Source organism: Hypanus sabinus, chromosome 7, assembly GCF_030144855.1.
Source record: "Hypanus sabinus isolate sHypSab1 chromosome 7, sHypSab1.hap1, whole genome shotgun sequence".
In the NCBI taxonomy this organism is placed as follows: domain Eukaryota; kingdom Metazoa; phylum Chordata; class Chondrichthyes; order Myliobatiformes; family Dasyatidae; genus Hypanus; species Hypanus sabinus.
The window spans coordinates 40,226,664-40,239,292 of NC_082712.1; the positions used below are offsets into that span (position 1 = coordinate 40,226,664).

The 12,629-nt window shown below is 39.9% G+C and overlaps 1 protein-coding gene across 8 annotated transcripts in view; it reads right to left on the reverse strand.

The window, feature by feature from the left end:
- The window catches only part of arhgef28a (Rho guanine nucleotide exchange factor (GEF) 28a), a 390,430-nt gene that overhangs the window by 222,398 nt on the left and 155,403 nt on the right, over window positions 1–12,629 (reverse strand). For all 8 annotated transcript variants that reach the window (XM_059974562.1, XM_059974561.1, XM_059974559.1 and 5 more), the window contains one exon: window positions 7,706–7,775. In XM_059974562.1, coding sequence (XP_059830545.1) covers window positions 7,706–7,775 — 70 coding nt within the window. The remainder of the gene's footprint in view (window positions 1–7,705; window positions 7,776–12,629) is intronic.

The following is a 12,629-nucleotide window of genomic DNA, read 5'->3' on the forward strand; positions in this document are numbered from 1 at the left end:
TGGAATGGGAATGTGGATTGGAATTAAAATGGTTAGTTGACGGAAAATCTTGCCTCTTGTGGGTAGAGTGAAGGAGCAAGAAATGAAAGCAGGCCAAAAGAAAGAAATGTGCCAATGCAGGAAACAGTAAGTTATGTTTGTCAAGCGACCATACAATGAAAATGTTACTTTCACCACTGAGTGTAATTTAAAAATAATACTGTATATTTTATTAATCTTTGGAGGCAGTGCGATTACAGTCATGGCTTGGCTTCACAAACGAAGATTTAGGAAGGGGGCTGCCCACATCTGCTGCAGGCTTGCTAGTGGCTGACGAGGCCAATACGGGACAGGCAGACCAGGCTGCAGAGGCTGCAAGGGAAAATCGAGGAGGATGGTCGTAGACATGGGCATATCCTTTGACCTGCGCAATGATTTTTTTTTAGGTGGAGTACAGTGTGTGCGGTACTGGCACCACCCTTTACACCCAGGGTTCATCTGCCATAGCCTAGCAAGCTGGGACGGTGACAGCGAGATCCTCGGGTCATAGGAGTTACGTCGGAGTGTCCTTCTCCTAGGTGGATGGCCTGATAAGGCTGACAAGCCCCACCTGCCCATGGTTGGAGTCAGAGTTGTCCTTCGCTTAGGCTGGCTGTCAACTAAGGCTAACGAGCCAAGCCTACCCCTCCAGTGATGCTGCCGGACACTCGGTCGTGCCATGACGTAGCGAGCTCGGTGGAAACGGGGGGCACCAACGAGAAGGTGTTACCACGAACTCAGCAGTGCAGGAGAGGCCACTTGGAGTGAGCGGCCTCCCGCCTAGCAAACCAGATAGTGACCACACGGCGATCACTACACTGGGAAAGGAGAGGCGATGTATTGTGCGTGCACTTTAACTAGGTGAGGCCCAGACCTCACCCACCATTAAAAATGCATTACAAATCTAAACAGAAATTTGAAAATAATACTGAATATTATTATAACCACACAGGCACATTGTGTTTTAAAAAAGATTGTGATGATTGAAATTTTTAGTGCTGGCTTAAAATTGATTAACTAAAAATGGTGCGGTTAAGTTTTTAGTGATTTACCAGAGGGTACAAGCAGTGCTTCAATAACTGTTCTGGTTCACTGGGTGTTCCCACTCCTTTCTATTTAATTTGGTGCATTGAAATAGCACTGATAATATTAAACTGAAGTATCAATCATAATCTAAATTCTTTTTCAGTTTATTAAGGTCGGATTCCTCATAAGGTTGGCCAATAAAAATATAACATTGAATTCTGTATCAACTTGTTACTTGCTTTAACTTTTAAATATTAACAGCTGTTCTGGTGAAATCTGATAATTTAACATGTTTGTAGAATATTAAATTAAGTTCTCAATTTTGCTATTGTAGATGAAAGTACAATGATAACTGTAAACTATAGGAATACTTGTGGTTATTCGCAATAATTAACATGATTGAAGGGTTGTTCAGTTTTATGGTCCAGAAATGCAACACAATAAAGATAATTATACTAAAATGCAGAGGGAACTATTGCTTGGAATTTCATTCCAGTCAGTCACTCTAAGCATGCTAGTGATGTCAATGTATGATGCTTTGCCTCCACAATTCTCTGTTTGCTTCAGTGGAAGCAGAATAGAACATGCTAACACTTCTTCATAGCCCTACCAGCTTGCAATGAATTTCTAAGCACATATTTTAACATACGTGAATTTGTGTGCAACAGTAGAGATGAGCTGCTCTAATTATACAAGGCCCTACTGAGACCGCATCCGACATATTGGTTTTAGATCCAATCTTAGGATAAAGGGAGTGCAGTTAATGTTCACCAGCTTGATCCTTGGTGGGGTTAGATTTGTCCAAGGAGGAAGGATTAAGCTGAATGGGTTATAATATGTGATGTTTAGAGGAATGCATGGTGATCTTAGTGAAATAGACCAATTTACTGTGAGGGTGAGTGAGAGAGAGAGTGAGAGTGTGCAAGAGAGAGAGGGAGGGAGAAAGTGAGAGAGAGAGAGAGAGAGAGAGAGAGAGAGAGAGAGTGAGAGTGTGTGAGAGAGAGAGGGAGAAAGAGAGAGAGTGAGAGAGAGAGACAGTGAGAGAGAGTGAGAGTGTGCAAGAGAGAGAGAGGGAGAAAGAGAGAGAGAGAGAGAGACATGGACATTTGCATAGTCTGATAGTTTTGAGACACTAACTTGCTCCTCTCCAGTTAAAAATAATAAATAACTGTTGGAAATGCCCAGTCTCAAACCAAGGGGTTGGACATTCAGTGCATCAATGAGCAATTTCACCATCAGAAGGGCTACTCGCCTTCCCAATAAATATTTCTTTACTGCTTTTGTATACCTCATCTATGAACATAAACTCCCAGCAATGTGCAATAATGACATTTTTACATTAGTGATGTTTATCCCTGAAATTAATCTTCATATTTACCGAAATTACGTGTTTGAATTATCTATCCAGTCACAGCTAAAGAATCTCTTGCCATAACATCCTGACACAATAATCTATGGGAACTATTCCCCCTTCTGATCTGGAGTTGACTTAATTAATGATATTTGCTGAATATTTGATTGTCTTGTATAAACTGGTCTCCTACTTACTTCAGAAACAGTATGTTCTTGTTAATCATAGTCTGGTATGGCATCTGAAGTGATGCATGTCAGTGCCTTTTTTTTTAAAAGTCTGAACAACCAGAGCTGTTATAATAACACACAGCATCAACATTATTATTAAGTTCAAAACTTGATCAGACTGACCTCATGACTAGGCTTTACATTATTATTCTGCACATAAATTAGTTCCTCAAGACAGAAAAAATATTAACATGCATAAATATGAAAGTATTGTATAAAACTATAAAACAAGGCTTAACAAAGTATAAAAACATTTAAGTGAAAGTAGATAAATAGTGCAAGCTTAGATACATGGCAAAATAAGCAATCTATAAAATTACATGCAAATCCATGTATGCAGTTTTATGGTATTGTTCCATTTTTTAAAATTTTTTTTAGACGCACAGCACAGAACAGGCTTTTCCAGCCCAATGAGCAGCCCACCTATTTCACACTACTAATCACAGGACAATTTTCAATGACTAATTAACCTACTAACCAGTAAGTCTCTGGACTGTGGGAGGAAACCGGAGAACCCGGAGGAAACCACATGGTTATAGGGAGAACGTACAAGCTCCTTATAAATGGTGCCAGAATCAAATTCCAACCTCTGGACTGTCCCAAGCTGTAATAGCATCACAGTAGCCATTATATTACCATGATGCTATGCCATTAAATGTATCCCATGCAAAATGCTATGGAACTTTTTATATAAACATGGCCATGCTTAACAACATACAAGACAAAGCTGATTTTAACCAGTATAAGCTCATAGAATGCACAACAGAAATGCAGCAGCATATGGTATACTAACTTGTGTTAGATCTCACAAGGATCACTCAGATCCATCCCATTTCCACTTGCTGTACCCTTGTCATTCCTTTCACGAGTATTAATAATCTTCTGTTTAAAGGGTTACTTGATAATAAATTCAGTTTCAACACTACTCTGTAGGTCACTCTCATATCATCCAATATGATCTATATCTAGTGTTTAATTTTACTCCCTTTACACTGTTTGCAAACATTAACAGACGTAAAAAATCTGAGCTTCATAATGAGCAATTATAAAGGAATCAATTTAACTTGGGCAGAATGATCCAGAGCATGAAGGTTTAAATCAGGAAACCTGGCTGCATAAACATGCTTTGTATTTAATTGTGGACAAATGGCTACGGAGATCTAAACAAAGCATTTAATATAAAAATGTGCACAAGGAAAAAATAGGAGAAACTATTTATATTCTTGTGGATGAGTTTAGACAGATTCAGGATGTTTAGAAATGCAATAAGAAAGCATTTCCTCCTACAAAAATAATAAAGAGATCTTTCAGCTGAAAGAGCAATTGAAACTTTCAACATCCAATACTGGATACAGATCAAAGGTAGAGTGTGAAGTTGAGTCTTGATTTAACTTACTGAGATGGAAGACAAGCATCCAATAGTCTACTCATTGTTCAATGTTCTTCACAGGTCATATAAGAGTCTCATTAATCTGAACACACACAAAACATTTACCTTTACGTTTTTTGAATTTGCTTGTCTAAAAGACTATCACATGAAGATGGCTGGCATGTATTATTCCTAGATATTTGCAACACCAAGTAAAATTAAACAGCAGAAATCTTGATGACAGCAGGGGGTAATAAAAAATTTAACCACAAATGTTCTGAAAATTGTTTCTCACATCCAGAAAATACTGATTCACACTCAGTACACTTCCATTGCTGGTAAATATCTTATATACGTATCAATGCTCTTTTCAGCATTAGAAGTAGTTGATTAGGTACTTCACGCCTGCTCTGCCATTCAGTAAGATAATGGCTAATGAAAATGTAACCTCTACTCTCCTGTCTACATGTGGTAACCTTTCTGCTCCTTGCTAATTAAGAATCTATCTACCTACATTCTTAGAATACCAAAAGCACAATTTCCACAGGTTTTTTATGCAAAACAGTTTCAAAGTCCCAGAATTCTCTCAAAGAAAAAAAAATTCCTCATCTCTACCTTTCGCTCCAAGTTGCAGATCATTCCATGAGAGAAAATATACACCTTGTCAAGAGCCCTTAGGACTGAATGAAAGTGAATTTGTAGGCCGTAGAATCAGTGTTTCAGATTTGTGGTGAGTGAAGATCGACTTTGCATGTTTCAATCAAACTGGCCCTCATCCTTCTAAGCATCAGTGAATGCAAGCCTTTCCTGTCCAATCTATCCAGTACTTGTGTAGAATTTCTTAAAGGATACTTGCAGGTTGAGTTGGTGGTAACTAAGGCAAAAGCAATGTTAGCATTCATTTTGAGAAGTCTAGAATATAAGAGCTAGAGAATGCTGAGGCTTTAAAAAGGCATTGATCAGATGACACATGGAGAATTGTGAACCGTTTTTGGCCCCCTATCCAAGAAAGGATGTGCTGGCTTTGGAAAGGACCCAGAGGAGGTTCATCAGAATGATTCCAGGAATGAAAGGTTAACATTTGAGTAAAGTTTGGTGGCCCAGGACCTGTAGTTGCTGCTATTTAGAAGAATAAGGTGTGGGATCTCATTGAAACCTAGCAAATATTGAAAGGCCTAGATAGAGTGGATGTGGAGTAGACATTTCCTATAGTGGGTGAATCTAGGACCAGAGGGCACTGAGATATATCCACTGAGAGGGCACTCTACTCTGAGATATATCCATTTAGAACAAAGATGAGGAGGAGTTTCTTGAGCCAATGGGTGGTGAATCTGTGGCGTTCAATGCCATGGACAGCATTGGAGGCCAAGTCTTTGAGTATATTTAAAGTGGAGGTTGATAGGCTCTTGGTTAGTCAGGGCATCAAAGGTTACAGCAGAAAGCAGGAGAATGGGGTTGTGAGGGGTAATTAATTAACTATGATAGAATGATGGAGAAGACCTGATCAGCCAAATGGCCTAATTCTGCTCCATTATCTCATGGTCTAATCTACTCTCATGAGATAATCTCTCCCATTCAAGGTATAAGTTCAGTGAATTTTCTCTGAATTGCTTTCAACAAACTAGCATCCTTCTTAAATATGTAAAACAATAGTATCCAGATGTGGTCTCATCAATCCTCTACATAACTGAAGCAACAAGTGTCTTATAAAACTCAAATCACTTTTGCAACAGCATCAATGGGGCATCCAAGGGGTGAGGTTACCCAGACATAAACCCCAACTACTGCCCTCTAGAGGAAAAGAGGAATCTAGCACACATTGGGATTCAATGATTGAGAATGTTCTTTCTTTGCGTCACATTTAGTCTCTGACTTTTTAGACATGCTTTGTTAGTACATGAAACTTTAAGTGAACCCTGGTGAAACTCTAGCGATATAAGGGTCTGCAGAAGTTAGATTCATAGAGCACTACAGCACAGAAAGAGACCCTTTGGCTCATCCAGTCCACGCTGATTGTTTTCTCTGCCTGGGTCGACCTACCCACACCTAGACCATAGCCCTCCATACCTCTCCCATCCACGTGCTCATCCAAACATCTCTTAAAATATTGCAAGTAAACCCACATCCACCACCTTCACTGGCAGCTGAGTAAGTTCTAACCTATTCTACCTTTCCTTATAAATCAGATCCTCAAGACCTAGCAAAATCCTTACAATTTTTCTCTGTACTCTTTCAAACTTATTGATAACTTTCCCATACGTAGGTGACCAGAATTGAACTCCGTACTCCAAACTTCAACACAAGATCAAAACCCCTGTACTCTATGCTCAGATTTACGAAGGTCAATGTGCCAAATGCACTCTTTAAAACTTACCTACCAACCTGTGATGCCACTTTCAAGGAATTATGGATTTATATTTCCAGATCCCTTTGTTCTACCACATACCTCAGTGTCCTACCATGATTTGTCCTTCCAAAGTACACCTCACATTTTCCTGCATAAGATTACATCGGCCATTTTTCAGCTCATTTTTCCAGCTGGTCCAGGTCCTGCTGTAACCTTTGGTAGTCTTCTATACTGTCTACTACACCCCAATCCTGGAGCCATCCACAAGTTTAATAATCTAGTTTACCAATTTATCATCTAAGTCAGTAATACAGATGATAAACAACAACAGACCCAGCTCAATTGGGATCTGGAGCAAACAATAAATGGCTGTAAGAACTCAGTATTTCAAGCAACATTTATAGACGGTCAATGTTTCAGGTCTAGACCCTGCATCAGTTCTGAGTGTATAGATGTCAGAGGGAGGGTGGGACAGAATGGTAGGTGATAGCTGGAATCTAGGGAAGGAGATGATGGACAGATGGATCTAGCTGCTCAATGGGATGGAAAAACTGAAGGGAGGACAAACTCTGATCAATTGATATATGGGTAATCATACCACTCTGCCCTCCCTGCACCTAGTTCCATCCATCCATCATCCTTCCCATATCTTCATTCTACTTATTCACCTACCAGCTCATCTCCACCTGCTCACTCACCTTTCTGACCTAGTCCATCTGCCTACTCTCTAATATTTTTCCACCTGTTTCACCTCTCCCTCTCAGTTCTACACACTAGTTACCTTCGTCCTTAGACTCACAGTCCTAGTGCAGGGCTTCGAGCCAAAGTTTTGACCATTCCTTTATCTCTAGAGATGCTGCTTAACTTTCTAGGCTCTTCCAGCAGTTTGTTTTCTTTATTCATTAAAGCATTCAATATCAAAGAATATTCTTTCCACATGATGAGGATGATGACAACATTGACTCAAGCCTGAGAGGCCAGTGTCGGGCATTTTCATGCCTTACAAGGCACAGAACGAAAGACTGTGTGGCCCGCCACTCCTCACACAGACATTTCGCAGTATTTTTTTTATATTATGAGGTTGAGTTGCGAGATCAACACTCAACTCGGCACAGATGGAAAGCGTACTCGGGAACAGCCCGACTGGACTCGAACACGGGAACCTCCGTTCCAGAGTCCAGCACTGATATCACTGCGCCACCAGCTGAACTTAACAATTCCTTCCACAACAATTCTTTAAAGAGAACAGCTTGGCTGTAACCATACCCTTCTCTGTTTTATCGCCAAAATTAAGAAAAGTTTTTAGTGACCACATTCACTATTATAAGTGAGAATATGCATTATTATCAGACATTCATCAGTACCTGCATCTAGTAGGCATTGATCCGCTTCATCCAGAAATGAACCTGCCTGATCTGTCTCCACGCCAACATGCTAAATAAATGGAAGACAATCAGAATCAGAAATAGAGTTATTATTTGTCATATGTTGTGGAACGTTGTAGTCAAAGGTTCATTTTTGATTTATTGTCAAATCATCCATGCAGAATACAATACAACTCTGATAGTCATCTTCTCCAGATAGCCAAAATCCATGGCAGTTGCTGAAAGATATCAAAACCACCTCCCATCATACGAAAAAGAAAAAGAAACAAAAACTTGCTAACCCCAAACCCCTCCAATCCATATCTCTCACAAAAAGCTAACAGATCACCCACACGGAAGACAGCAACTAGAACATCAATCCCCGATTCCCCACTCACACAAAAACCAACAGATTGCCCACACGAAAACAGCAGCCCGTGCATCAAAACCCATCCACCAACCTTGCACAAAAACTAACAGATCTTCCACCTAGAAAATGGCAGCTACAACAACAAAACCCCAGTGCAGCAGTACAGTACACAGACATTAATTACAGAATAAATATTGCAAAATAAATAGTGGGGTATTGTTCATGGATTACTCAGATATCTGAAGATGCAGAGAAATTAGCGAGCTTTCAAAATGTGGCAGAGTTAATATCTAAAACTGAAAACCGATTTTCTTTAGAAATCACTGGATGTAAGTTAGTTTCACTACAAAGTAAACATGAAGTTGTTTCACATCCTCTGGTAGCACAATATCAAATTTAAAAAACGTTGTAACTTACTCATCTGGAAGTAGCATCATAATATTATGATTACATTTCAATCAAAATTATTACCCTGATGATTTCAAGCTTATTTTATTCTTTACAAAATAAAAACAACAATTACAAAGAAGTACAATCAGCCAACTACTGATTTCCCAGAATCGTCCAAGTGTGGCCAAAAAGAAAACTTTTTTGATATCTTGCCAAAGAGTGAAAACTTGGATCTAAATGTGTGGCCATAAATAAAACTTCTTCAAAGTAAAGTTGAAGAAAATGAATTTTATATAAACGTGCAGTGAAGTTGTATGTCAGGAACTGTGACCGATGCTTTTGCCATCCACAGAATATGCACAACAAAGGAAAAATATTTTATGCATAGATCAGATGACCTTTATTAGTATTTCATCTATTGGAGTTTAAAGCAACATCTTTTTACCACAGATTAACATACGTAGTTCATGTTTCATAATGGGCCTTTTTCTTTTATTTCATTTGCTTGCTCTATAAATTACAGCTGACAACACAATGCCTTATCCAAGAGAAAATTAAATCCAGATTTGAATAATACAATACTTAAGAAATTGCTGGCAGCATATCTATTCCTGAATTTAGGTCCTTCAAAGTTTGCTTCCATTATACCTTACCATATTGATCTCCAAGTATATGTCAAATTGGACAATTACTTACTTTATTAAAATATGCATTTTAAAATATCAAAATTTGGTCATTTCAGCACTTTGCACAATGCTGTGAGTTCAGATGACATTAAGATACCATTTCTGATAGTCCAACACCACCATTCTTTGGGCCTAATTTTAATGTAACACTCTAAAGTTCACTCCAGTGATTAATTTCATGTAGCTAATGAGACATACAAATTATAGGTGTAGTGTTATAGTGAGGGGCTCATGCTTTTGCAAATTCACAATAACATACACCATAGAGCCAGGGTTACCAGTGACTAGTGGTGTTCCTCAGGGGTCAGTTTTGGGACCACTGCTGTTCACATTGTCAGTGATTTAGATAATGGAACTGATGGCTTTGTGGCAAAGTTTGCAGATGATACAAAGATAGGCGGAGGGGTGGGTAGTGCTGAAGGAGCAATGCGATTACAGCAGGACTTAGAAAAATTGGAAGAATGGGCAAAAAAGTGAGCCTTTATGAGACACTAGCCAGGCTGCACTTAGTGTATTGTCAACAGTTCTGGGACCCATATCTCGGAAAGGATGTGCTGTTATTGGAGAGAGTCCAGAGGAGGTTCACAAGGATGATTCTGAGAATGCAGGGGTTAACATATGAGGAGCATTTGGCAGCTTTAGACCTGTACTCACTGGAATTTAAAAGAATGCAGGGAGATCTCACTGAAACCTACCGAATGTTGAAAGGACTAGATAGGGTGGATGTGGAGAAGATGTTTGTTATGTTGGGGTATCCAGAACTAGAGAGCACACCCTCAAAATTGAGGGGTGACACTTTGGAACAGAGAGAGGAGGAAATTTTTAAGCCATAGAATAGTAAGTCTGTGGAATGCTTTGCCACAGGCTGTGGTAGAGGCCAAGTCCACGCGTATATTTAAGGCAGAAGTTGATTGTTTCCTGATCGGACAGGGTATCAAGGGATATGGCGAGAAGGCAGGTGCGTGGGTTGAGTGGGATCCGGGATCAGATATGATGGAATGGTGGAGCAGACTCGACGGGCTGAATGGCCTAATACTGCTCCTATGTCTATGGCTGATCTTAATGTACTTTTCTAAATGGATTGTCATACCTGTTTGCTTATTACAAATAATAAGTAAATCAATAAATTTGATGTTAATTATACCACACTGTTTATAAATTTATTTAACCTCTTAACATAAGTTAGTAAATAAACCTTTGTTTTAGACATAAGCTACATTTAGGCACATCACTAATGACATGCTTAGCGGTTCTGATGAAGGGTCTCGGCCCGAAACGTCAACAGTGCTTCTCCTTATAGATGCTGCCTGGCCTGCTGTGGTCCACCAGCATCTTGTGTATGTTGCTTGAATTTCCAGCATCTGCAGATTTCCTCGTGTTTGCTTAGCTATTAGATGCATTAGATCTTGCTATAATTTAGTTCAACATCCAAGATGTTAACTCCACATAAATATAATTAGTTAGCAGTGCCAAAGTTATTCTGATGGTTTGCAATTGACCAATGAATATTTTATTCATTGCTGCGTGCTTGCTGAGAGATTCTCCAAGAGGACCACAAACTTGTCATAGGATTTGGAGGCTTGCATACCTCAATGACCTGGAGAGCTATGTTGGCTGGAGTCAGGGCTTTATGCTTTGACTTTTAGTCGGGTCAACCATGCCAAACAGGTCAAAGGGTAGAGGCCAGATGAAGAGTGGTCCATCAGTCCTCCAGGTCTGGAGGTTCAGCCCAGCACTAACAATCCTGACTGGTCAAAATAAACTTGTTATGGAACCAACAATGAAGAACCCTATATCTGGGTGTGATGGTATTACTCAGTCTCCAACCAGGAGCTGCATGACTGACAGCAGTGAAAACTGGAAGGAAGCTACTGGCATGATGAAGGAAGCCCTGAACACTGCTTAGATCAAGAAGGCTCTGAACCACACCAGTAAATGACTAACTATTACTGCTAGATAGCTCAGCCAGGCACAAGGCCCTTGCTTCACACCCTCTATCAGTATAGGAAATTAAATGGCTTCTGGAGCTGGGGTGAAGCATGGATATCCAAGATTGTAGGTTGACACAAAGTAGATGCATTATCCAAGTGTAGGTTAGTTGTAATGGAGTAGGACTGGTAGTTAAGTGGTAGTATTGCAATGCTCAGGCAAACATTGTCATCCAGGTTTAGGCTCATTAGTTATTAGGATCGATAGTTGGAGGCTAGTAGTAATCAAGGCAGGTTAGCTGTCAGGTGGAGAGAAGACTGTCATTTGGGTAGGTTTGGTTGTCGGGTAGAGACTTGGCTGCCATGAGACTGTGTTAGCAGTCGGAGACTACAACTGGTCATCAAGATGGGACCAGTGCTCTAGAGACGGAAAGTTAAATCAGGAGACAAGATTGGTGGAGGCTTGGATTGGCAATGGTCACATATTCAGGCACTGAGAAAGCCTGCCTCTGTAGAGGAGCAGAGAGGAGAATGGATCAAGTGATGGCCCAAGAAACTAATGGAACTGTCCTCAGTTAGCTTTGCACAATGTTGGATATCAATGGAAAATCCAGGCCTCTTGACGCATTAACTACTTTAGCATTAGGCACAGAGAAGCTAAAACAGAAGACGTGAACAAGGCAAACTCACATGAGGTTGCAGGCATATTATGTTCCCCTTGGGGAAAAAAAACTATCAAAATGCATACAACTCAATTTTTGACACATATCGGATAAAGCACCTACAGTTGAAGTCAGAAATTTACGTACACCTTGGCCAAATACATTTAAACTCAGTTTTTCACAATTCCTTACATTTAATCCTAGAAAACATTCCCTGTCTTAGAATCACTACTTTATTTTAAGAATGTAAAATGTCAGAATAATAGTAGAAAGAATGATTTATTTCAGCTTTTATTTCTTTCATCACATTCCCAGTGGGTTAGAAGTTTAAATACACTCTGTTAGTATTTGGTAGCATTGCCTTTAAATTGTTTAACTTGGGTCAAACATTTTGGGTAGCCTTCCACAAGCTTCTCACAATAAGTTGCTGGAATTTTGTTCCATTCCTCCAGACAGAACTGGTGTAACTGAATCAGGTTTGTGGGCTTCCTTGCTCGCACATGCTTTTTCAGTTCTGCCCACAAATTTTCTAGCAGACTGAGGTCAGGGCTTTGTGATGGCCACTCTAATACCTTGACTTTGTTGTCCTTAAGCAATTTTGCCACAACTTTGGAGGTATGCTTGGGGTCACTGTCCATTTGGAAGACCCATGTGTGACCCAGATTTAACCTCCTGGCTGATGTCTTGAGATGTTGCTTCAATATATCCACATAATTTTCCTTCCTCATGATGCCATTGATTTTGTGAAGTGCACCAGTCCCTCCTGCAGGAAAACACCCCCACAACATGATGCTGCCACCCCCATGCTTCATGGCTGGGATGTTCTTCAGCTTGCAAGCCTCACCCTTTTCCCTCCAAACATAACGATGGTCATTATGGTCAAAGAGT